This window comes from Telopea speciosissima, chromosome 6 (assembly GCF_018873765.1).
Source record: "Telopea speciosissima isolate NSW1024214 ecotype Mountain lineage chromosome 6, Tspe_v1, whole genome shotgun sequence".
NCBI lineage: Eukaryota > Viridiplantae > Streptophyta > Magnoliopsida > Proteales > Proteaceae > Telopea > Telopea speciosissima.
Window position 1 is genome coordinate 8449247 of NC_057921.1, and position 27511 is coordinate 8476757.

Sequence of the window (27511 nt, forward strand, 5' to 3'; positions counted from 1 at the left end):
CCACCTAGTATAATCCCTATGAAATGACCTGGACGGATGATGGAACAGACTCAAGTCTGTTGCATCCACCCGTGGGTCAGTTCACTCTGGGGTATATCTCAGGGATCGATCGGATGTAGGGGCGGACTAAGGAAACACATCCGCCCGTGGGTCCGCTCACTCTCGGGAGTGTCTCAGAAGTCGAACGGATGCACCACCGGATCCAAGTAAGAAGTTCCGTCCATGGATCCACTCCCTCTGTTTCTACCTTTTGGCCTGAACGGAGTCAGGGACGGACTCACCTCTGCTGCAACCGCCCGTGAGTCCGTTCGTGCTATCTTGGTTGAAACTTGCTTTTAACCTTGGGGGTCTAGCATGGGACCCTTCTATGCATGCTTTAATGATTGCTTTTATGTTTTTAGGCTACCCAACTCGATGGATAACTGGTGCACCGATGAGATTCATGTCAACCACGCCGGGTGACACCCGAGTTCGGTGAGTGGGTTCTGGGTGACTTTGTTGGGTTTGAATATATATATATATATATATATATATATATATATATATATATATATTTGGCAATCATAAGAATGTTATTATATAAATATAAGCATTGTGCGCATTGCATTATTTATCTCAAATGTGAACTGTTATGATTGCCATATTATTCTCACCCGTGTATCGGGCTACTGTGCCGGGTGTGCCGGTACTGGAACCCTAATTTATTTAATTATGAAAACTGTTATATGTTATCCACATCTGTATGTGTCGTGCCGTGTTGGTACCCCAGTACTAGATGGAATGGGATGTTGATGTACCTGGAATACCTCTCGGGACGATAGGACTTGCATATAGTATATCTGCGGCTAGGATGCTTGTTCTCTTATGCTATGACCCTTGCCAACAGGGGTTTATATGTTGGATAGTCTGAGCACCTGTGGTCTGTGGAGGTGGGAGAGGCCAGGACAGGGGTAGTGATAGCTATCGGGGTCTGCCACTGGGTGACCTGATGGTTTCTACCAGCGTAGGCTCCCGTGTGATAATTGAGGTTTCACTGGGGCGATAAGTCAAGTGACCCTCAGTGTCTCCCGAATTATCACAATAGCATACACTTGACTTGTAGAATTTGTGTGTTAGGTGGAAAATGAATCTAACATTAGCATGCATCATTCTACTTGAAACTGCTTGTGTGTATGTGTGTGCATTCCCCTTTGCTCCCTCACTAGCTGGTGTAGCTAACCCCGTTGCACAACCCCTTTTTAGTTGATATGCAATCAAGTAGAGCTGGTGGCTATGACTTGGATGTAGATGTACACCCAAGATTGGTGCCATTGTGACAATTATTTATTATTTAATTTCTATATTCATTCTACAATCATGTATAAACTGTATGTTTATTTATAAGGAGAGATTGAATGGTTAAAAATATGGAAAGTGTAATATGTGTTATCATTAGGGAACCGATGCTCTATAATTTCACATAATTTAATTTATTTTCGCTTCTGCTAACTCTGTGATTGGAACGATTTATTCCATTTTGGTACATTCCTTTCTGCTATCAATATGTGATGACAGGGTGGACTGTGGCTTGGGACACTGTATCTGCGATCCTGGTAGGTGTTGGGATGACACGTGTTGTCCCAGTCATCCCCCTATGTCGTAAAATGTCTTACATCGGGATAGGGGCGTGACATAATGCCCATCTGGTACATATCCATGCTTCGACCTTTTAGTGATAAGATGACATGGACTTTGGTGGTGACGTCACAGTTGGACCTCATTGGCTAGCGTGAAAGACTTGGTCCCTGGATGACCTTTTGGGGTCTATTCCTCAAATGGGTCTTGACGTAGCCCAGCCTGTGGATGGCCTTTTGGGGTCTATTCCTCGAATGGGTCTTGACGTAGCCCGGCCTGTGGATGATCTTTGGGGTCTATTTCTAGAATGGGTCTTGACGTAGCCCGGCTTGGGCCAGCTTCTTCTTCGTGTTAGGCTATGTGGTATCTCGGGATTGGCCCATGTATTTTTGGTTTGTCACACCCGTATGAGTAGGAGACTGTGGAGGAGAGAGAGTGTTTTTTTTTTGGTAAATGAGGAGAGAGAGAATTTATATATATTTCTTAGGGTAAATTACACATCACCCTTGGTTTTCAAATGAAACTCTCACCCCTTGGTTTTTGAAAAAACTCAAATCATCCCCTCTACAGTAACGGTGTTAGTCTGCTGTTAGTTATTGGTGTGATAGGACTATTTTACCCTTGTACTAAAACATTAGAATTAAATTTACAATACTACCCTTCAAAATCTATGTTTGGATGTCAAGGGTAGTTTAGAGATTTAAATTTATTTAATTGACTAACATCATCACTTAACAGCATAAAACTAACGGTAGGGACTAATTTTTCATATTAGGGTCTAAACCAAGGGGTGATTTGAGTTTTTTCAAAAACCAGGGAGTGATCTGAGTTTCATTTGAAAACCAGGGGGTGACGTGTAATTTACCCTTTTTGTTTTCATACCTACCCCATGACTAGGATAATTGATCCTATAACATATTCTTAGGAATAGATTAGGCTCTTTCCATATTTGTTGGGTGATTGACCCTCACATTATTTTGTATATATACTGCCCATTATATCAATGATAGACACAGAAAATTCAATCCCATATTTTATGCTATCTCCTTAACATGGTATCAGCCTAACCGATTCTGGTTTTTCATTTTTCTTTCATCATGCCTGGACATGATTCATCTTCAACCTCCACGGCAATACTTGCCACACCCACCGCGGCCATACCTGCTCATTCTCCATATTTCCTACATTCATCGGATTAGCCCGACACTCCTCTCGTCACCCCTGTCCTTGATGGTGACAATTTTCCGACCTGGCATCGTGCTATGGTCATGGCACTAGAGGCCAAGAACAAACTGCAGTTCCTCGATGGTTCTTTGCCTAAACCCGCTTCTGATTCTCCTGATCTCCCACACTGGACTCGCTGCAATAGCATGGTGAGATCTTGGATTGTTCACTCCATTGTTCCTAATATTGCTCACAGCATACTTTGGATCGACTCGGCTCGTGATGCCTGGCTCGATCTTCATGATCGATTTTCTCAAAAGAATGCACCCCAGATCTTTGAAATCCGCAAGTCTATCTCCACTTTGAGTCAGGGTCTTGACTCCATCTATGAATATTATACTAAAATGAAGAGTCTTCGTGATGAGTTTTCATCATACAAAGCCATGCCCACTTGCACTTGTGGCACTGCCGGCACTCTCCCAAGCCATGTCGAGACTGACTCCTTAATGGATTTTTTGCAAGGACTCCATGAATCCTACTCTGCTAGTCGTAGCCAAATATTACTTATGGATCCATTGCCTACCTTTGCCAAGGCATATTCTCTTTTATTGCAAGAAGAACGCCAACGGTCTATCCATTCCCTCCCATCTTCTCAAGTGGAACACGCCGCCATGGCCACAGGTTATTCCAAGGGCTCCACTGCACGTTCCAATAGGCCTACTTATCATTGTGATTTTTGAGGCAAGGATGGTCATTCCGAGGCGCGCTGTTTTAAAAAGCATGGGTACCCTGACAACCGCAATGGCCGTCCCACTCCTAAGACCACCACCACTGTACCCCGTGGTGCTACATGACCATCATCTCTGATTGTCGCGGCCTCTAGCTCTCCTACACTAACCTTGTCTGCTGCCCAGATTGAACAACTATTGGCTCTCCTACCTGTTGGTAATCCTCATCCTCTCGCAAACCTTACATGTAACATTTGTCTAGCATCCTCTTTTGGCTCTAATCCTTGGATAATTGATTCTGATGCAACATATCATATATCCGCTGATTTATCATTATTTTCTAGTGTTTCTAATCCTATTTCTCCATTACCCATTACCTTACCCAATGGTATCCAAACACCTGTTGTTCATATTGGTACTGTTATTTTATCTCCCAATTTAACTCTTGAAAATGTTCTCTGTGTTCCTACTTTTCGGTTCAATTTACTTTCTATCCCTAAAATTACTTCTACCAATTCTTGTGAAGTTAATTTTTCTTCCACTTCTTGTGCTTTTCAGGACCCTCGCTCGAAGAGGATTTTTGCGATGGGTAAACGGCATGGCGATCTCTACTACTTGGATGCTCCTCCATGCCCGATTATTGTAGCATCTGGATCATCTAATGATTTATGGCATTGCCACCTGGGTCACCCGGGTTCCTCTGTTCTTCCTTCTTTAAAACTTTTAGATCCGGATATTTTTTTTAATAATAATAAGCAATGCCCCTGTGCTATTTGTCCTCTTACTAAGCAGCATCGTCTGCCATTTCCAAATAGCTCTATTTCTACCACTGCATGCTTTGATATGATTCACTTGGATGTTTGGGGACCATATCGTACCCCCTCTTTATCTGGAGCACGCTATTTTTTAACTATTGCTGATGACTTTTCTCGCAGCACTTGGCTATACCTTATGCAAACGAAAACCGAAGTTCCAACTTTGGTTTAGGCTTTTTTTGCCATGATTCAAAGACAATTTGGTGTCACAATAAAAATTATTTGCTCCGACCTAGGTACCAAATTCTTAAATCATCCCATCAACCAATTTTTTCAACAATTAGGGGTTATCCATCAATTGAGTTGCGTTTCCACCCCAGAACAGAACGGGGTGGTGGAACGCAAGCATAGGCACCTTCTCACAGTTGCCCGGGCACTACGTTTCCAAGCCCATTTACCATTACAGTTTTGGGGCACTGTGTGTTCACCGCTACACACCTTATCAATCGCCTACCCACCCCTGTGTTGCATGGGAAGACGCCTCATGAATTATTGTTTGGTATAAAACCCAGTTTCTCTCACCTACAGGTGTTTGGTTACCTTTGCTTTGCCCGCAACACTACAGTCCAACACAAATTTGATAAAAGAGCATCGCCCGGGGTTTTTCTAGGTTACCCATTTGGCCAAAAGGGTTATCGCATTTATGACTTAGATTCCAAAAAAATTCTGGTATCCCATGATGTCACCTTTCATGAGAGCATATTCCCCTTCCAGACCACTCCTTCTCCTACACCCCTGGTTTGCCCCATTGTGACAACTGAGGTTGATATGGATGATTTAGAAATTCTTGGTACCCCTTCCCCACTTCCATCTGATTCATCTCACCCCTCCTTAGCCGATTCCCCTTCTTTACCACCCTCTCCCACCCCTCCTTTACCCCCTACTCGTCCCCAACGCAATCGGGTCCCACCCAAGCATCTCGATGATTATCATGTCTCATTTACTCCTTCGCAATTACCCTCTTCGGCATTGGTCCAAGGTACTTCCCATCCTCTTAGCAGGTATTTACAACATAACTGTTTCTCCGAAAAACATGTTGCCTTCCTTTCCTCTCTTGCTAGCACAGGTGAACCTGCAACCTTTGCCAAGGCCATAAAATATCCACAGTGGCGTGATGCGATACAAGCTGAAATTGTAGCCCTATCTGAGAATAATACCTGGTCTCTAGTGCCTTTACCCCAAGGGAAAAAATCGATTGGGTCAAAATGGATATTTAAGATCAAGCGCCGTTCTGATGGTTCCATAGAGCGTTACAAAGCTCGCCTTGTAGCCAAGGGGTACAATCAGGTGGAGGGTATTGACTATCATGATACCTTCGCTCCTGTCGCCAAGCTAGTGATTGTCCACACTCATATTGCTATGGCTTCTGTTCAGGGCTGGTTATTACATCAAATGGACGTTCACAATGCATTCTTACATGGGGACCTTGAGGAGGATGTCTATATGACACCACCCCCCGGCTATCGTCGAAAGGGGGAGAATATTGTTTGCAAGCTTACTAAATCCTTATATGGCTTAAAACAGGCATCGCACCAGTGGTTTTTCAATTCTCAGGTGCCCTTATACAGTTTGGGTTTTCTCAGTCTCAGGCCGACCATTCTTTATCCATATTACGGAGGAATAACGAATGTGTCTATATAGTGCTTTATGTGGATGATATCATCATCACTGGCACCTCTGCTACATTGATCGACTCAGTCAAGGATTTCCTATTTCAACATTTCTGCATCAAAGATCTTGGTCCTTTAAAATATTTTTTGGGCATTGAGGTTGCTCGCTCCTCCAAAGGAATATACCTTTCTCAGCAGAAATACGTTTTGGGCATCTTGTCAGATTGTGGCCTCACAGAGAGCAAAACCGCGGACACGCTTATGGATTAGAATTTACTTCTCACAGATTCCAATGGGGATTTATTACTCGTTTCATCCCTTTATCATCGGCTCGTTGGGCGCTTAATTTATCTCACTATCACCCGACCTGAGATTGCTCATACAGTTAACATTCTGAGTCAATTTATGCATCAGCCCCGCCAACCACATTTGGATGCTGCGCATCGATTGCTCCGTTTTTTGTAGGGGTGTCAATTGGTCGGGTTGGGCCGGGCCTGCCTAAACCCTGACCCTGACCCTATAGATCTTAACCTAAACCCTGACCCTGACCCAACCCTGGCAGGGTCAAGAAACCCTCAACCCTGACCCGACCCTGCCAGGGTTTTCCTTGACCCGGTCTGGCCCGACCCGACCCTGCCAGGGTTGAGGGACCTATTCCAAATTCAGGTCACATCAGAATCAATGCAAAAATTCCTTTAATTAGCCTGAAAAATGATACCTATCTTGGTCGATTCATGATTTTTGAAACCCTTAACGCTAGTAGAAGAGAGAACGGCAACCATAACCACCAACCTAAATCCCCAATAAACAACCTCCATGGCTACACAGACATAGTACACTCTGTCTTCTTGATTCCCCAAACCAACATAAAGACGAATTTTTTTTATCTCAATTTTTAGAGATATACCAAAAGTTCAGAAAATTATAGATTTCAAATCGATCACCCAAATCAGAAAATAACAGAAAGTAACTCTAACCTCCGTTAAGGTTATCGAACAGCCGAGGTTCAGAGCTTGAAGAACGAAGAAGTATGAGTTTCGGACTAGGTGATTAGGTTTCTGCAAGTTTTATGATTTTCTCAACCTACACAAAACAAAACAAAACAAAATAGCGAATCTGGGAAGGAGGAACCGAGGAAGAAGAAGGCTAGTCGAGCGACAGCTTTCTCAGTTTCTCGTGGATGAAGAATGAAGGGTGAAAAACTGAAAATGAAAAGGGAATATGGGATTAGGGTTATCATCTCTTATGGGTATTTTGGTATTTTCAGATATATAAATGTTTATAACTAATTCAGGGTACGGTCCGGTCCGGGCCGGGCTAAGCCCAGGGTCTTAACCTAGACCCGACCCGACCCTGCCAGGGTCAGCCAAAAACTCAACCCTAACCCGCCCTTCGGGCTGGGAGATCAGGGTCGGGTCCGGGCCGGGCTCAAGGCGGGTTCGGGCCAGCCGGGCATTATTGACACCCCTAGTTTTTTGAAAGCATCACCAAGGCAAGGCATATTTTTTTCTTCGGCTACATCGCTCCAGCTCTATGGGTACTGTGATTCTGATTGGGCCACATGTCCTATGACTCGCCGGTCCATGACTGGCTACTGCATCCTACTAGGTTCTAGCTCAATTTCGTGGAAGACAAAGAAGCAGACCACTGTGTCACGTTCCTCTGCGGAGGCCGAGTATCGGGCCATGGCCGTTGAAACTTGTGAGATATCTTGGTTGACTACCTTGTTGACTGACTTAGGGATCCCTCCTACATCCCCCACACCGCTATATTATGGCAATCAGGCGGCCATCCATATAGCCTCTAGTCCTGTTTTTTCACGAACGCACCAAGCACATTGAAATAGACTGCCATGTGGTTCGTGAGAAACTCCAACAAGGCCTTATTTGTCCTACAAAGGTTCCTAGCTCTGATCAGCTGGCCGACCTCTTCACCAAGTCACTTGGCCAGGAACTGTTTCATCACCTAAGCTCCAAGTTGGGTGTTTGTAACCTGCACGCTCAAACTTGAGGGGGAGTCTTACCATATGAGTTTTTATACCTACCCCATAACTAGGATAATTGGTCCTGTAACATATTCTTAGGAATAGATTAGGCTCTTTCCATATTTGTTGGGTGATTGACCCTCACATTATTTTGTATATATACTGCCCATTATATCAATAATAGATACAGAAAATTCAATCCCATATTTTATGCCATCTCCTTAACAAGGAAAAATATTGGTGAAATGACAGAGTGGGTTAGACATTATAGTTTGTGTAAATATTGGATGTTGATGTAAATAACATGGAAATGAAAATGTAGTTTTGAGTAAAAAGAAATGGAATGGGATCTAATAGCTTTTAAATTCGATCCTGGATATTATATATCCTGCTATACCATCAACATATTATTTAAATGATTAAGTTTTCGTTGTAGAATGTGTGTATAAGAAAGATCAGCCGTTACCACACGGTGACCCGTGAGGGCCTACCCCCTATGTGATTTCGTACAAACATAGGGTGAGGAGTGAATGATCCCCTGGCCCCATGATGCCAACGCCTATGCTTTCATTGGCCCTCACATGCACATAGGGGCCACTTTCCTCCACAGGAAACTTCGACCCTTTTTTAATAAAAATAAATTTGAGAATTTAAGGGCACAGTATCCATGCAAGAGCATCCCTGCATGTCACGTTGCTGATGGGTCTGAATTCTGAACTCATATCTGTAAACGTGGAGACAACCTTTTTCCTTCCAACCAAAACATAAATAAATAAAGAGAAAAATAAAATCTGCGTAGCTCGTTCTATTACACTAATGCATACTGGTAGTTGGGTGGCCATGTTCCTACCATGTTTGGAGCCATAGAAAATAAAGAAATTGATACGATCATGTGATCCTAATCGTTCATTTACAGGTATCAAAAATCGACAAGCAACTTCTACGCTCCAACAAAACATAAATCTTTTGGTCTCAACTCCGTGGGGACCACTACGAAGCCAAGTCAAATGGTCGAAGAAGATAAAAAAAAAAAGGAAAAGCAAGAAGAATGTGCCACGCGTCGTCATTAGCACGCGTGGATATGATCCAACCGAATCGTGTGAACCACACGATGCGGTGTTATCAGAGCCCCACTGTTGTTGGAACGCGTTCCGTGGGACCATTCTCACAAATTTCACGAAAACCCAGGGGCATTGTCGGAAACAGAAATTGAACGTTCAACGAAGCAAACAATCGTACAGCCATTAAACAGCGTACCAGTGCCATGTCAGCATATAAAATCATACAATCCGCGTGTATAGGGTTCCCTATAAATTCGTTCCCACTCGGCTCCTCGATATCCGCCTTTCCCACTCTCCGCAGTTCTACATTTGTAAGAAAAAAGCACACAAAAGAAATAAAAAAAAAAAAAAAAGAAGAAGAAACGCAATAAGAAGCTGAAATCTATCGTCTCTGCTTCATATTGTCTGAAGAAAATCTCTGCAATTTAGTCTTGAGACCTTTGAAGTTTTGATATCGATCGATCGATCCACGAAAAGAAAAGGTTTTGGCTAGAGCAATCGACTTCTGAGCAGCTTTAATTCGAGGTTTTTAGCTCAAAAACAGTGTCATTAGTAGAAGACAAAGTCTCATGTCGATGTTGTGAGTGGATTAAAGAGTTGATGTTGAGAATGGCTTATTCAGTCTGGAAGTTTGGAGAAGACTTGGTCTCTGTTGGTGTTTCTCCATGAAACTTTCAGACGATTTGTCTGTATCTCATTCAAGTTGAAAGTTTTGGACTGGCAAAATTTTTTTCTTCAAAGCATTAAAGTTCGGACTGCATCTGGTATTTTAAGAGGTAATGGTTCAGAACTGTAGTTTTTAGGGGATTAGTTCGTATATTAATTTGTAATGTAATCTTCTGTCAGTGAGTTCCGGGATTGCCTTGATTTTTTTCGTCGACATTTTAGGTTGGTCGATGACTCGTTGCTAAATTGTTAGCTGGCTATGATTGCTGCTTTTGGAAGTTTTTATTTTGCTGCTAGTTTCGTTGGAGTTTTTTGGATTTACTGTTTTTTAACGCATTCTGCTTCGATCTCCATTGAAGCTCGAAATTTCTTTGAGCTATGGATTCTTACTTTTCTTTTTTTGTTTTTCCCCCACCCCCCAAAGACACGTCTGAAGTCTTTTTATCCTTCCTTTTGGAATGCTTATTCTTCAAAATTAATTCTTCAAGGTTGATTTAGTGTTATCAAGCCAGACCTCCGTATCTTCCCTTTTTTGTTGTTTTGGGTCAAGATTTTCAACCAATCTAAGCGATCTCTTAACGTTTCTGCAAGAACAACATTGCTCATAGAATTTGTTTATTTTCTGAAATTTCAGCGTCTGGTAGGATTTCTCTATGGCGTCCAAAAAGTTCCTGCCAAGCAGATCGAATCTATCGACAGCATCCGATGCTTCTGAACCACAACAAGGAAAGCCTCCTCTTCCTCCTCCACATGTCACTTTCGCTCGGAGAACTTCGTCGGGACGGTACGTTCGGTACTCCAGGGACTCGAGGGACTCGAGGGATGACCTTGATAGTGAACTTAGCAGTGCTGAATACATGAACTATACGGTGCACATACCACCAAGTCCTGATAATATGCCCATGGATCCATCTATCTCACAAAAGGTTGAAGAACAGTACGTGTCAAGTTCTCTTTTCACTGGTGGGTTTAACAGTGTCACTCGGGCTCATCTCATGGACAAGGTGAGTGAATCTGAAGCAAACCATCCCCAGATGGCTGGTGCCAAGGGATCTTCCTGTGCTATACATGGGTGTGATGGGAAAGCCATGAGTGATGAGCGAGGACAAGATGTCCTTCCCTGTGAATGCGATTTCAAGATATGCAGGGATTGCTATATAGATGCTGTTAAGACCGGTGGTGCAGTATGCCCAGGGTGCAAAGAGCCTTATAATGCTGCAGATTTAGATGAGATGCCAGAGGATCGACGGCCATTATCATTGCCACCGCCGGCGGGGATGTCAAAGATGGAAAGGAGATTATCTTTGATGAAATCAACCAAATCAATGTTAATGAGGAGCCAGACTGGGGATTTTGATCAGAACCGTTGGCTGTTTGAAACCAAGGGGACATACGGGTATGGGAATGCTATATGGCCTAAAGAGGGGGCTTTTTCTGATGACAAGGATGATGGGATTCATGAACCCGAAGAACTGATTAGTAAACCTTGGAGGCCACTTACACGCAAACTAAGGATCCCTGCTGCAGTTATCAGCCCATATAGGTACTGCCATTATTTTCTGATTGTTTTTATTTTTATTTTGAAAATTTTAAAAGTGAGATAAAGAGATTTGTTACTTATCTTGGATGGGATGCTTCTATTGCATTACACATTTAATTTTTATATGATCGAATGAAAAAGGTCCAGGGATGAAATGATATGTCTTCAATTTGCAAATTGCCATAATTCTTTCCCTTTGGATCATCTTTGATTGGATGATGACTCATTGGTTAATGTTTTAAAAAAATTAATACAAAATGTACTGAGAGTTCAAAGTAAAAAAGGAAAGAGCCTTCTATAAGTCATGATCTCATCACCAATGTTGTAGAATAGATTCTTTTTGCTCTTGCTAGAATTTGCTTGGGAGTTCATAACGTCGATTTCTACCTGAATAATATGGATAAGTCTGCCATTTCTATATCATGATTGTGATTGGAAATTGTTGGTGAAAACCAGCTTTTCAATAATTGTGATTATATTTCCATTTCTAATTCTCCATGCTTTGCAAAAAGGGAATCACATTGTGTCCGTCATTGGAACTGTTGGAAAAAATGTTGTGTAAGTTGAAAGGGTCATCATAATGATTTTCAATAATTTATGCATTACTGGTCTCATGATTTTAGTCATTTTTCAATGTTACACAACTACCCACCTATTGTAGATTCCTCCTCCTATAATATGATTCTGTAGTGGGAGTATTTCATTCTGGATCTTTACAAGAAGGAGATGTTTATCTACTTAAATTAGGGATCCAAATTATGTCTGGCACCAAAAATTTTTCGATATCATGAAAATTGTGGTACACGTCCAGGTGTCTTGAGATAAATCCAAACTCTGGAAGCATCATGGGGAGCTCTGTGGCTGAAAGTAAAGCCATATGAAATAATCATAATATTCTGAAAATCAGTTCCTTTGGGACATTCCTAATTCCTATTTTACTTTATTTGATTCTCCCTTTTGTTACTTTTTATATTTGATTTTGACTATCTGAAATGGGATATTTGAGTCGATAGTTTGATTCTTTGATTTAACCAGTAGGTCTAATCTGTCACAAGAGGATTTTGTCTTTGGTACCATTTATTTACTGCATTGAGATGATGAATCTGCACTATCTATAAGGGGTATTATATTGCAAATGCTCATAATACATTTCAAATAAAAAATATTTTTCTCAATGACATCATTTTAGTGTAATTGTACATAATTGATTTCTAACCTTGTCATTTTTTTGGGATTCATCCATGCCATAGATTAAAATACAAAAATATTATATTTCATTTGTAATGCTTCTGTAATAACATGTGCTAACACTTCCTCGTTGCCTGTCTTTTTGTTCTATGCTCACAGGCTCCTAATTTTTGTTCGAATGGTTGTGCTTTCCCTGTTTCTGATGTGGAGGATTAAGCACAAAAATAAAGATGCAATCTGGCTTTGGGGTATGTCAGTGGTCTGTGAAATCTGGTTTGCCTTCTCCTGGCTGCTTGATCAGCTGCCAAAGTTCAACCCGGTTAATCGCTCTACAGATCTTGCTGTTTTGAAAGAGAAATTTGAAACACCAGGCCCCTACAATCCCACTGGAAAATCTGATCTCCCAGGCATAGATGTCTTTGTCTCCACTGCAGATCCAGAAAAAGAGCCACCTCTGGTCACTTCGAACACAATTCTTTCAATTCTTGCTGCTGATTACCCTGTTGAAAAGCTTGCTTGCTATGTTTCTGATGATGGTGGTGCCCTTCTAACATTTGAGGCCATGGCTGAAGCAGCAAGTTTTGCCAATCTTTGGGTTCCATTCTGCCGGAAACATGACATAGAACCCAGGAATCCAGAGTCTTATTTTAATCTGAAGAGAGATCCTTATAAGAACAAGGTGCGCCCTGATTTTGTCAAGGATCGCAGAAGAGTTAAACGTGAGTATGATGAGTTCAAGGTCCGGATTAATGGCCTTCCTGATTCTATTCGGCGCCGTTCTGATGCCTATCATGCTCGGGAGGAGATCAAAGCCATGAAGATGCAGAGACAAAATGCAAGAGATGATGAACCTATGGAACCTATTAAGGTACGAAAAGCAACTTGGATGGCTGATGGAACACACTGGCCTGGCACTTGGTTGCATCCTGCGCCAGAGCACTCAAAGGGTGATCATGCTGGTATCATACAGGTAACCATTTCAATAAAGTTTGATATTATGGTTCTTCTTGACTATAATGTGATAAAACAAATTATTTTTACACAAAAGAAAAACTGATGGAACAAATAGTTAATTTTGTCTCCACATTGATTTTGTGGACATTATCCGCTAGGTTTGATCTGCATACTTCTAATAGCGATGGAGAGATTAAAAGAGTTTTATTTTCCCTTTCCTCTACCCTCCACCCCCTCCCAAACAAAAAGAAAAGCTAAACATGCGATTTTCAACTACAGGTGATGTTGAAGCCTCCCAGTGATGAACCATTACAAGTCATTGCTGACGAGACCAAGCTCCTTGATCTCGCTGATGTTGATATCCGTCTCCCCTTGCTTGTCTATGTTTCCCGTGAGAAGCGTCCTGGCTATGATCACAACAAGAAGGCTGGGGCCATGAATGCCCTTGTTCGAGCCTCCGCCATAATGTCCAACGGGCCCTTCATCCTTAACCTCGATTGTGACCACTACATCTATAATTCCCAGGCAATGAGAGAAGGCATGTGCTTCATGATGGACCGTGGTGGTGATCGCCTTTGTTATGTTCAATTCCCTCAGAGGTTTGAGGGTATCGACCCCTCTGATCGATATGCCAACCATAATACTGTCTTCTTTGATGTTAACATGCGTGCTCTTGATGGTCTTCAAGGTCCTGTATATGTAGGAACTGGATGCCTTTTCCGCAGGATTGCCCTCTATGGCTTTGATCCACCTCGATCAAAAGATCACAACACTGGTTTCTGTAGCTGCTGTTTGGGCCATCGCAAACGGAAGGCTTCAGTTGCCAATACCCCTGAAGAGAACCGGGCCCTTAGAATGGGAGATGATGATGATGAAGAAATGAACCTAGCTTCGTTTCCCAAAAAGTTTGGCAACTCATCTTTCCTCGTTGATTCAATCCCCGTTGCAGAGTTCCAAGGTCGCCCCCTTGCTGATCACCCAGCAGTGAAGAATGGACGTCCTCCAGGTGCTCTAACAATTCCTCGTGACCTTCTTGATGCTTCTACAGTCGCAGAGGCAATCAGCGTCATTTCATGCTGGTATGAGGACAAGACTGAGTGGGGCCACCGTGTCGGGTGGATTTACGGGTCTGTGACAGAAGATGTTGTCACAGGATATCGGATGCACAACAGGGGATGGAAATCTGTGTATTGTGTGACCAAGCGTGATGCCTTCCGTGGGACTGCTCCAATCAATCTAACTGATAGGCTTCACCAGGTACTCCGGTGGGCCACTGGGTCTGTTGAGATCTTTTTCTCTCGCAATAATGCTCTTCTGGCCAGCTCAAAGATGAAGCTTCTGCAGAGGATTGCCTACCTCAATGTCGGAATCTATCCCTTTACCTCTGTCTTTCTTATTGTTTACTGCTTCCTTCCAGCACTCTCCCTCTTCTCTGGCCAGTTCATCGTGCAGACCCTGAATGTCACATTCCTTGTTTACCTGCTGACCATCACTTTGACTCTTTGCATGCTTGCCATACTTGAGATCAGGTGGTCAGGCATTGAGCTAGAGGAATGGTGGAGGAATGAGCAGTTCTGGCTAATTGGAGGCACCAGTGCCCACCTTGCTGCTGTGCTTCAAGGGCTACTGAAAGTGATTGCTGGGATTGAGATCTCATTCACATTGACATCAAAGTCAGCTGGTGATGACTTGGATGATGAATTTGCTGACCTCTATATTGTCAAGTGGACATCCCTCATGATTCCACCCATCACAATCATTATGGTTAACTTGGTTGCTATTGCAGTTGGGTTCAGCCGAACCATTTACAGTACTATACCACAATGGAGCAAATTGTTAGGTGGGGTGTTCTTCAGTTTCTGGGTCTTGGCTCATCTCTACCCTTTTGCCAAAGGTTTGATGGGAAGAAGAGGGAGAACTCCCACCATCGTTTATGTCTGGTCAGGCCTCATCTCGATCATCATTTCCCTCCTTTGGGTGGCAATCAAGCCCCCTTCCGGAAACAATTCTGCTATTGGAGGGTCGTTCCAGTTCCCATAATTCTTTCTTTTTTTTTAAAGGTAAACCTGTTTTCTCTGTTGTCTCAAATTCTTTTCCTCGCCATTAGGTCATGCTGGTGACTGCGTATTCCTGTCCATCTTGAGTTCCTCCATTTTCAGACATGATGTATCTCTTATGGAGAAGGGGTGGGTAATCCATAGGGTTCTAGGAGGAAGCGAAATTTTGTTGGATTTATTTATTTTTTTGGTGTTTCCCCTTTCATTTAGTATGGATTTTTACTAAGAGGGGGAGGGGTGGGGAAGGGGGGGGGGGAGATATTTACTGTTCATCTGTCCACTCATGTGCAAGTTCAGGAAAATGACAATCAAAACTAAGGTTGAGTGCTCTGTCAGATTCATTATAAATTGTTCTATTCATTGTAAACTGTCCAATGGTGTACTAATTAGCTCAGATTTCCAGGTCATGACTGGTGTTCCCTTCATAATATTTCTAGACCAAGCTTGCTTCAGAGATATGATGATATCACATTGTTTCCTCAGTAGGCTCTTCTCTGCAGAAAATTTCTGGTTTGCTTGAGCCTTTTGGGCGTATAGGTCATTTAGTGAAGTTATACTTGACCATCTAAATTAATATGCATTTTGAATTCATTTCCAATTAATTCAAGAGCAAATTTGACAAATGATAAGACATACCAAGTATACTTTATTCAGAAGCAGATGATGAGACTGTAATCCGGTTTTCAGACTAGTTCTTTTGTTTACGAAATTTTATGAAGAATCTTTCCTCCCCCCGCTAGTCTTCTGGTCTCAAAACTCGACAGGGTCCCCTTACCGCAAAATGTGTCAAGTAGCTTTTGTGCTGTGGCTTGTCTATATGACTTATGACCTCTACCTCAATTGGATCCACAACGGTTCTCCTCTCAGTTGTGTAAACCGTATTGCTAGTCTTCAGCAGATGGCAGGATTTGCATCCCAGTGAGGTCTCTATCTATCTTCGATCTCTTTCTATTTTTATTAAAAAACTATCAATGTTTTTTGTTTTTTTTTTAATTATTTATCAATTCTGATTATTATTTTTGCTATCGTCCAAAAAATCAATATCGGCAGAAGGATCGTTTCATATTGTGATGATGATCACGTCATATCGCGGGATCGCACTATATCGTGATATGGCACGATTCGTAATATGCCGTAATCCACGATATGACATGATTATCATAGCAATATCGCGTATGGTATTGTATATCAATACGATATAGGTTGGTCTTGTATCGAATCAATAGAGTTGGTATTGAATTGGTAATGAAAGTGGATTCGATTGCATGAAGAGGAAGAAGGGCTGGAAAAATATTGATCACGCCATATCGTGATAAGATTACACCATATCGTGGGATCACACTATATTGTGATCCCGCGACATGGCATGACCCGATCGTGATATGGCATAATCATCATAGCAAAATATTGCATATGTTACCATTAATATTGATTTGATTTGGGTCGATCTGGTACCGGATCAATAATGAGTTGATATCGGATCGGTATTGAAAGTTGTTTCGATTGTAGAAGAAAAAAATGGGAGTTTAAATGATACCAAAAAATAATAAAAAATGCCAAAAAATCAATAGCTTTTGAATAAAAATAGAAAGGGATTGAAGAGAATTAATAAATAATTAAGAAGGTTGAAAAACTCGATAGCTTTATCCTCTCCAGCACAAGTGGCAGATGGAGAGACCTCATTGGGAGATCTCAGCCAACCCCCAACCCCCCCCCCACACGCTGGAGAGATCCAAATCCTAGATGGTAGTGGACGGCAAGTATATCGAAGTTCCCTAAACCTGAATTATGAGTGTTAGGGAAACATGCATTCCATTCCATAAACATAGAGGTTTAGATATTACCTGAACAGAATGGAGACGCAACGGAAGGGATGATAGAACACAGCTTGCAGTTACGAGCACTCCACGATTTCTACAGGTTTCTCTCTCTTAGAGAAATCTACATCACAAAACCCTAGGCAACGATGGAAACCCTAGGAAACGCAGAAGTTAAAGGAGAGGGAGAGAACGACTTCTCAAAGATATGAAAATCAATGTGTTCTAAGGTTTAAGCCTAATACTCATTTATAGGCAAAACCCTGAGCGCCCCTCTCACTTGGTCGACTCCCACTAGGGGTCTAGACCGAATAGGAAAGGGGGAGGGGTCGGTCACTTAAGTGACCACCCCCTCCAGAGCTCGGGTCTCGCGCGGCCAGCCCCTTGTGGGCTCACTAATTGGGCCTAGCCCATTATCGTTTTACATCTCCCACTCACCCACACAAGGCGCATAAATTTAATTATGCATTCAAGTTTCTCTCATTCAGCGTTATCCTCCATACAGGTAATGGGGTGTGCGACCTGTCGAGATGATACAAGGTAGGAGTACTATATCAAACTTTCATCTAGCCAACATAGTACATCACTCTCAAAAGTCTCGAAATACCCCAAACGATCCACTTACACTAGATCTAACACCCTCGACCCCTCATGATGAGTAGTGTTAATCCTCGGAATGTAATGTACTCATGACTGTGTCGATCACAAATATGACACGTCGCCCGGGCAATGAGTCACAAAACAAAGGTGTAACGTCCAATGGTTTTCCCTGAGCCCCTCATGTCAATCCAAATATCCCCAACAACTTTCCCAATCGCTTCCCGCTGGACCGCATCATCCATGATCCTAAGGAGAACGTCAAAGTAGCGTCATTTGGTGTCCTTTTCATGACATTGTCTCAAGAAATAAGGGTACTGTGAGATTAATATAATCCACGTGGCTCACACAGTGATGAAGTAGGGATCCATTCGGTCATTCTCACAGTCGATCGATGTAAGCACATGCAGTATGATGTGCATGCTATGGCATAACTCCCACTAAGGTGGACATGTCACTCTCGGTAAATAAACACCATGTAGATCTTAGTCTAGTCGCTACTCTAAGCGACTAACCTGAGTTTCTAGTGCAGTCACCCTCATGGTTTCTGCCTAGAACCTCACATTTGTCTTCTAACAGGTTACTTAGAAGTGTGGTATATTCCAAGTTGGACTAAGTAATTATCTCATCTTAGCTCTAACTAAGGCGGCATCGAGCACAAATGCTCATGGGCTCATCTCGCTTGCTACGCTCAAGCGCCGAGGCGAATCACCAGTGTGAGTGGGTCGATTCAATGCCTGGTGACATCTTTACAAACAATGAATGTATACGAACAAGATTACTCAAACAAATATATGCTCATTAATAAATGTAAGAGAAATACAGATAAATGTCCATCACAAACAAAGTGTTCCCAAAGAAAATACATATCAGATCCACCTGAGTCCCAAGTTCCTAATGTGAACTAGAAAAACATCTCTGGCAATAGGCTTAGTCAATGGATCAGCCAACATATTGCCAGTGGAGATATGCTGCAGAACAACTTCACCTCGCACTATCATGTCTCAAATGTAGTGATACCGTATGTCAATGTGCTTGGCTCTACCATTGAATTTAGGGTCCTTCGCAGATGCAACCGTTGTCGTGCTGTCACAGTGTATAAGCACAACGTCATCTGAGTGAGCAGAAACATTAAGTCTCTGTAGGAACCTCCTGAGCCAAACGGCCTCCTGTATAGCTACCGAACATGCAACATACTTCGACTCCATCGTGGATAGGGCGATGCAGGTCTGTTTCTTGCTACTCCAAGTGACAGCCCCGCCTCCCAGGACAAACGTATACCCCAAAGTGGACTTGCGCTCGTCTCTAGCACTAGCCCAATTAGCATCACTATAGCCTCTCAGTCTCAAGTCTGAACCACTGAAGGTGAGCGAGAGGTCTGCAGTGCCACATAGGTATCGAAGTATTCTCTTTATTGCTTGCCAATGAACTGGCCCTGGGTTACTCTGGTAATGGCTCACCAAGCCAACGACAAAGCAAATATCTGGACGCGTGCACATCATCGCATACATCAGACTGCCTACTGCCGCTATATAGGGTATTTTGGACATTTGGTTTATCTCTTCATCACTCTTAGGGCATTGGTCTAGGCTCAAAATGCATGCCTTGTCCATTGGAGTGTCAATGGGTTTTGAGTTGCTCATATAGAACCGCCCCAGGACTTTCTTTATGTAAGTCTATTGAGACAAACTAAGAAGTCTCCTAGTGCTATTCCTCACAATCTTCATGCCCAACATAAAGTTGGCCTCACCCATGTCCTTCATCTCAAAAGTAGAGGACAACCACTCTTTAGTGGCGACAATCATTTCAATGTCATTCCCAACCAATAAGATGTCATCAACATACAAGGATAGGATAAGAAACCCTGCCTTAGACCATTTAACACACACACAGTGGTCCTCTTCAATCATGTCAAAACCCGTGGTGGTAATGGCATGGTGAAAGCTAATGTACCACTACTTGGACGATTGCTTAAGGCCATTTATGGAACGTTTGAGACGGCATACTTTCCGCTCATGTCCCTTCTTCTCAAAGCCAACAGGCTGAGCCATAAAGATCTCCTTGTCCAGTTCTCCATTGAGAAAAATAGTTTTAATGTCCATTTGGTAGAGTTCCAAATCCAACTTTGCGATAATGGCTAGAATGAGGCATATTGAGGCCATTCTCACCACAAGGGAGAACGTCTCATCATAGTCTATACCTTCCTTTTGGGTATATCCCTTCGCCATAAGACGTGTCTTATACTTGTCAATTGATCCGTCTGCCTTTCGCATGACATTCAGGATCCACTTGTTCTTCAGGACCCACTTGTTCCCGATGGCCTTGCGCCCAGGTGGAAGATCAACTAACTCCCAGACTTGGTTCTTACTCATAGAACTCAACTCGTCTTTCATAGCAGCTTGCGACATTTCCTTAGCTGGAGAAGAGAGCGTCTTACTCACTGAGGCTGGTTCATCCTCATCCCTCGGGACATAGACGAGGGCAGCGTCCCCTTCAATCTCAAAATGATGTCGGGGAACGTGTCCATGTGTGCTTTTACACGGAGAGGGTTCTTGACCTGCGGGTTGCATGCTCCCACTAGGTAGCGCACTCCCACTAGGCTGATGATCACTCTCACCCTCTCTGGCGATCTCTTGATGAGTGTTTAATTCCTCACCCTCGCCAAGAGTAGGTGAAACTAAGGGTGTCAAAACCAAACTGAAACTGAACCAAACCGTTTAAACCGAAACCGGCAGACCGTTTAGTTAAATGGTCTAGTTATGGTTTTAGAAATGACACCGTTTATTTAATCGGTTTGGTTCGGTTTAGACCGATTAATCCAACAGTTTCAAACCGTTTAATCCAATTAAAATCGATTATAATCAAACCGTCTAACTGTTTAAAAACCTAACAACTTTTTTTTTTTATAAACAAAAAATTAAAACCTAGCAAGTAGCAACTACTAAATAATCACGTTTCTTCATTAATGATTTCCTTTCTCAAAAAAAAAAAAAAACTAATAACTTAGTAAGTAATAAGTAATAACTAGTATTAGTAAATAGGGTAGTAAATGTGTATAGAACCGTCTAACCGAAACCGTGTAAAACAGTATAGAACCATTTAACCGAAATCATTTAAAAATCGTTTACTAAACGGTTCAGGTTTTGATTATGAGACCGGTTTGGTTATGGTTTCTACCGTCAAGCAGTCAAAACTGAACTGAACCGAACCATTTAACCAAAACCGGACTGTTTAACACCCTTAGGTGAAACGCTTTCATCAGTCTCTATCTCAAAGACATCACGGTCTCTGCTAGCGTCACTAATGCTAGGGAAATCGGTCTCTAAAAAATCCATATCGCGAGACTCACTCTCTGTCATTCCTCCATCTTGATGTTCACCGTACACTACATAGCCTTTCGAGGTATCGGAATATCTTATAAAGATACTCTTTTTAGCTCTAGGGCCAAATTTTCCAAACTTATGGGAGGTACTATGAATATCCTGCACATCCCCATGGTCGCATATGCCCCAAAGTGGGCTTTGCGCCTTTCCACAATTCATAGGGAGTGGAGGGAACTGACTGTGATGACACGCGGTTAAGGATGTAGGCAGCGGTCAACATAGCATCCCCCAGAAAGATATTAGGAGCTTGGCCTGCGCCATCATCGATCTAACCATATCTAAAAGCGTCCTATTCCTCCGCTCTGCTACACCATTTTGCTGCGGAGTGTGGGAAATAGTCAGCTGCCTAGTGATTCCTTTTTCCTCACACATCTCTTTAAAGTGATCGAACAAATACTCACATCCTCGGTTAGTGTGCAAAGTTTTTAACATCTTGCCTTGTTAATTCTCAATCTCTGCTACAAAGCGTTTGAAGCAATCTAGCACTTCGTAGCGGTGAGCGATTAGATACACATAACCATATCGCGAATAATCATCGATAAAGATAAGAAAATAGGAAGCACCATGACGTGCCTTCACGTTCATTGGTCCGCAAATGTCCGAATGGACAAGCTCTAGGGTCTGGGTTTCCCATTTAGCCTTTCCAAAAGTCTTTCAGTGGGTCTTACCCGCTGAACAGGCCTCACATGTCAGTAGGTTGATTTTAGCGAGTGAGCCAAGTAGGCCTTCTCAAGCTGGTCGTCCCATCCTATCTCGACCAATGTGTCCTAGTCTAGCATGCCATATAATTGAATCAGGACTAGTATTAGAATCAACTACACAAGATGAAGAGGAAACAAAAAAAATTATTAAATCTAATTTAATAAAACCAGTCTTAAGTCTACAATATCCAAAAATACAACCATCCAATCGTATCTCAAATGAGTCACCATCAAAGATAAAGGCATATCCTAAAGTTAATAATGCAGCAAAAGTAGATTATGCTAGATTTCTGGCGCATATAGCACATCATGAAATAGCAAGATGCGCTCAGTGTGCAAGGTGAGCTGGTAGGTACCAACTCCTCGAACTGCTTCACTTTTGCCATTCCCCATGTAGATACTTTGGGCGCCATCTAGAATCTTTCTAGAATCTTTCTATAATCTACGAACTCTCCTCGATCTCGTGCTATGTGTCTTGTTGCACATGTATCCATAATCCAATCAGATTGGATTTGGGCAACCAAAATGTGTGTACATACATAAGTACAAGGAGAGAGACAAAAATGGTACACCTGCTTCGCTTCAGTGCTGTCACGAGCAAAGTGCCCCATCTTTTGGCAGTTGTAGCATTTGACCCTAGTGATATCTTTCTTTCCACCTTGCTTGCCACGTTAGCACTTGGTGGTCTTACGTCCAGTTGGTGCAGCTTTTGGGGCTTGGTCCTGATTCCCAGTGGTCCTCTGTCTCTTGCGCTTAGACCCATTCTTGTGCTGCCCCGCTTGGGTGACAGGGGCATGTGATTGGATCGCCTCTAGGCGCTCCGCCTCTAGTTCCACATGAACGGTTGTTACGCCCGCATCCCAAATATACCCCTACACCCCAGGGTAGTTCAGACCTTTAGCCAAGGCAATGCCATGGTGGCAAAGGTCAACACATATGACTGTGAACTTAAAATATTATTATAGGTGTCTCCTCGAAGTCCTGGAAGTATGGGTCAAAGCCCTACAACTTTCCTTGAAGTCTGAGCCTTGACAGCAGCACCGGAGTCACGAACGGACTCACTCAAACTAAATTCGCTCGAGGATCCGCCCGTGCTATTACTTTCTCTTTTGGTAATTCTCCAGTGGGACCCACACCCCCGTGTCTCGGACACCCTAATTGAACCTTTGGGCCATGTGGACCCCTACCCTTACCGTTGATTGGTTGAGTGGGCAATGAAAGTGGGGCCCACAAGGCCTAATTTAAAGAATTAATGGGTTTTAATACCCCAACTAAAACCAAACAGACCTTAGAGGACAATTGAGTCCTATGGACTTAGGGTGCACCCCAAACACACCCTAATTAACTAAATGGACCTAATAGTCTAAGACTTGGGCCAAACATGCCTTACGATCTAAATCAAAATCCATTCAAAACCTAAGGAATTAAAATGTATTCTAAGGACCCCTAACCAAGCACTACCTAAGGCCCCTTCTACCCTTAAAGATAAGAAAATCCTTCCCATTCACTTATCTCTCCCCCTCCCAAGCAAACCGTGGAGGAGAAGAGACAAGAGAAGAAGGAGGAGGAGGAAGGAAAGGGAAGAAGTAGAAGTGGGAGAGGAATAAGAGGGGAAGGGAAGAAGATGGGAGCTATGCCAAAATGGCTGGCTGCCCCACATCTCCTTCTCTTGCTGACCGGACATAGGGAGAAGAAGAAGATGAACGAGAAGAGATGGAAAGGAAGGGAGGAGGTCAAGAAGGCTCACCTAGCCTTGTCCTTGCTGCCTCCATTGAAGGTAAGATCTCAAACCCTTGACACTTCTCTTTCTCATTTCCTTTTTGATGATTTCCTTAAGCATTGGGCTGACCTAGGGTTGACCTAGACCTGGTTTCCATTTGGGACTCAAGGTGGAGCTCGGTCCCTAGTTGGAGCTCTAATGGAGTTGACCTAGACCTGGTTTGAGCTCCCATGAGCTGCATTTGCAGCCATTGCTGCTTAGCTTTGGTTTTAAACCTTGAAACCCAACCCTTGGACCAATTTGAGACCAAACCTTGTAGGATCTTGGACCCATGAGGTAAGCCCAGGAACTAGTGACTCTAGGAAGGCTTAGACACCCCTCCCCTGTCCCTGAGAGCTTGGGCCACTCCAAGCTTCAAGCTGGAGCAGAAACCCTTTGAAATCTCAGACTGGACTGCTGGCGGATGTATGATCGGATCCACCAATCGAGGTACCGTCCATCAGCCCGCCCAGTGTAAACCTTGTGAGGTGGCCTGAGCGAACGAAGGCACAGATTCACTCTGTTTGCCTCCGCCCGAGGCTAGTTGCTTTAGGGTATGTCTCAGGGATTGATCGGATGAAGGGGCGGACCCAAGAAGCACATCCGCCCGTTGATCCGCTCCCTTTCTGGTGTGCCTCAGGTGTCAAACGGATGCACGATCGGATCCAAGTAAGATGTTTCGCTCGTGGGTCCGCTCGCTCTGTTTTTACCTTTTGGCCTGAACGGAGTCAGGGACAGACTCACCTCTACTAAAACCGTCCGTGAGTCCGCTCATGCTGTCTCGGTTGAAACTTGATTTTAACCTTAGGGGCCTAGCATGGGAACCTTCTATGCATGCCTTAATGATTTCTTTTGTATGTATAGGCTGGTGCACCTGTGAGATTCATGTAAATCACGCCGGATGGCACCTGATGCCTGGGGAGATTTATGTCAATCACGTCGGGTAACACCCTGAGTTCGGTGAGTGGGTTCTGGGTGACTTTGTTGGGTTTGAATATATATATATATTTGAAGATTTCAAGCATGCTATTATATAAATATAAGCATTGTGTGCATTGCATTGATATTCAATTATAAACTGTTATGAATGCGATATTATTCTCACTATTGTATCGGGCTACGGTGCCGGGTATGCCGATATCGGAACCCCAATTTATTTAAATTATGAAAACTACTATATGTCATCCTGAACTGTATGTGCCATGCCGTGCTGGTACCCGGGTACTAGATGGAATGGGACGTTGATGCACCCGGAATACCTCTCGAGACGATAGGACTTGCATATAGTATATCTGTAGCTAGGATGCTTGTTCCCTTATGCTACGACCCTTGCCAACAGGGGTTTATGTGTTGGATAGTCTGAGCACCTGTGGTCTGTGGAGGTGAGAGAGGCCAGGACAGGGATAGTGATGGCTATCGAGGTCTGCCACTAGGTGGTCATGATGGCTTCTACCGGCGTAGGTCCCCTCGTGATAATTGGGGTTTCACTAGGGCGATAGGATAAGTGACCCTCAGTGTCTCCTGAGCTATCACAGTAGCATATACTTGACCGATAGAATTGTGTGCTAGGTGGAAAATGAATCTAACATTAGCATGCATCATTCTGCTTGATTGTTTGTGTGATGTATGTGCATTCCCCTTTGCTCTCTCACTAGCTAGTGTAGCTAACCCCGTTGTATAACCCCTTTTAGTTGATATGTAGATAACCTCTTGATGAGCACCGTTGGATGCGAATCAAGTGGAGCCGGTGACCGTGACTTGGATGTAGATGTTTACCTAAGAGTGGTGCCCTTGGGGCAATTATTTATTATTTAATTTCTGTATTCATTCTACAATCATGTATAAACTATATGTTTAATTATTAGGAGAGATTGAATGGTTACGAACATTGTTATTGTAATATGTGTTATCATTAGAGAACCGATGCTCTATAATTTCACATGATTTAATTAAAATTTTGCTTCTACTAACTCTGTATTTGGAACGGCTTATTCCACTTGATACGTTCCTTTCTGTCGTTATAATGAGATCATAGGGTGGACTGTGGCTATGGACACTGTATCTGTGATCCTGGTAGGTGTTCATACCCTTATGTGGCAAAATATCTTACATCGGGATAGGGGCGTGACAGCAGCAATGTCATTAAATGTCTTGATAGTGTCATTATGTGTTAGAACTATCTTCATTTGCCCCTAAGAATCAGGAAACGTCCTGATGACGGCTTGTACTTGCTGCTCATCGGTAAGGTGTACCCCAGCACCATCTAATTTTTGGATCATGTCTTTCACGACCCTGAGATGTTCAGCCATAGTGTACTTGGGGTCCTTACGGTACATCTCAAACTTCAAGGTCATGGACCTAAGTCTATTCGTAGATGTACCGCCATAGTCGAGCTTTACCTGGTCCCACCTGGACTTGGCAGTCTCGCACTTCTCATACTGGCTGATGAGATCATAGTGGATTGTGCTTAACATAAGAAAACGTGCACTATGATCTCTCTTAAACCAATTATTGTAAGCCTCTTTTTCTTGACGGTAGTAACCACTTCGGGAGGGGTCATCTCAGTGATTAGGTGTTCAAGGTAATTTTTCTCATTAAGCAAGAACTGGGCCTTTTGGTGCCACATGTCATAATTGGTGCCATCTAACTTGTTGCCTTGGTTAAGGTCAGCAACAACACTTTTAGAGGCCATCACTACAATGTGCAAGGGAGGACATTTAGTATACATCTATAAACCAAATTTGTTCAAGAAACCCTAATTAAAATTAATGGTTTCTTTTCCCACACAGTGAGACCAAAAACTTCGCTAAGCTGGTAATCAAATCTCACATTGTATAGGTCTAGGGGCGTATAACTTTAACTGATTTCGATCAAATATAGGAGAAAAAAAAAATCTCCTAGCCACAATTTAATGCGCCATACATCGGGTGCGTAAGGGACTCACATAAGAGACCCAAATTGGTACTTGAAGTGATATGCCGAGTCGGTATGAGGTTGTGATACGCAGTGCAGTAGCTCTCATTATATGGTTTCTCAAAAAATATTAAAAAATTACAACCGGCTCTTTACATTCAAGATTCCTACTATAAACTACCAGCGAGCACTGCACTTTGTATCATTTTTAGGTACCAACTCTAACACACATACATCTAAACAAAACATATCACTTTAAAGTACCAAAACCATCCCATGCGAAATAAAAAATAATGAAAAAACACATGGTGAGCATGGGATGGGGTGTTTGACAATGTTACTCTAATGGCGGCGTCAAACAGGTTTGTACCGCAATGGGGGGGATCATAAGTTTCTTTTTAACAAAGTGGCCCTGGGTGATCTCCAATAACATGGAAAAATATGGGACAATTTGGGGCAAAACCCTATCTCCCATTTTTCTCCCATGGATCTCAAATAATGATTTCTCACTAATGGGGAAGTGCACATGATATAAATAAAATACCCCGAAAAAGAGAAACCCTATAGGGGAGGCCCCCCAAAATTTATTGGGGCCCACAAGAACAAATCACCAATATACATATAAGAAACCTAATTTAATACATGTATATTTTAAATATATATGATTTATTCAATAAAGAAACCGCATAAATAACCATATCATTAACAATCTCCAATGCATGTATAACAAATCAAAGCATATGCATATAGTTGTATCTAACCAAAACCATATCAAATGCATATTGTTATAACCAAACACTAAAGTATGCATATATTTTCAAAAAAAATAAATAAACATATATGCAATCGGTTATAAAACATTAGAATATTACATTTTCAAATGTTAATGTATAAGTGAAAATATTTAAAGGTAGTAGTTATAGTATGTTCAACTGGCTAATGATACATATTAAAGTTAGG

General features: G+C 42.6%; 2 protein-coding genes across 2 annotated transcripts; both read left to right on the forward strand.

Moving 5' to 3' along the window:
- Nucleotides 1-2882: 2882 nt before the first annotated feature.
- LOC122665427 lies at nt 2883-3518 on the forward strand. The gene has a single exon (XM_043861576.1). It carries the CDS (start codon nt 2883-2885, stop codon nt 3516-3518), a length of 636 nt encoding a protein of 211 aa, XP_043717511.1.
- A 5955-nt stretch (nt 3519-9473) lies between these two features.
- On the forward strand, nt 9474-15412 carry LOC122665019 (cellulose synthase-like protein D3). Its single transcript, XM_043861071.1, has 4 exons — nt 9474-9752; nt 10277-11185; nt 12530-13340; nt 13604-15412. Exons 2-4 carry the CDS (start codon nt 10296-10298, stop codon nt 15362-15364), a joined length of 3462 nt encoding a protein of 1153 aa, XP_043717006.1. The 5' UTR covers nt 9474-9752; nt 10277-10295; the 3' UTR covers nt 15365-15412.
- Nucleotides 15413-27511: the final 12099 nt, after the last annotated feature.

Excerpts from the sequence above, each read along its gene's own strand:
- LOC122665427 (XM_043861576.1), top strand. The coding sequence starts at position 2,883 with ATGGCACTAGAGGCCAAGAACAAACTGCAGTTCCTCGATGGTTCTTTG.
- LOC122665019 (XM_043861071.1), top strand. The coding sequence starts at position 10,296 with ATGGCGTCCAAAAAGTTCCTGCCAAGCAGATCGAATCTATCGACAGCA. Across the intron at positions 11,186-12,529 it reads GCAGTTATCAGCCCATATAG|GCTCCTAATTTTTGTTCGAA; the intron begins GTACTGCCATTA and ends CTATGCTCACAG. Across the intron at positions 13,341-13,603 it reads ATCATGCTGGTATCATACAG|GTGATGTTGAAGCCTCCCAG; the intron begins GTAACCATTTCA and ends TTTCAACTACAG.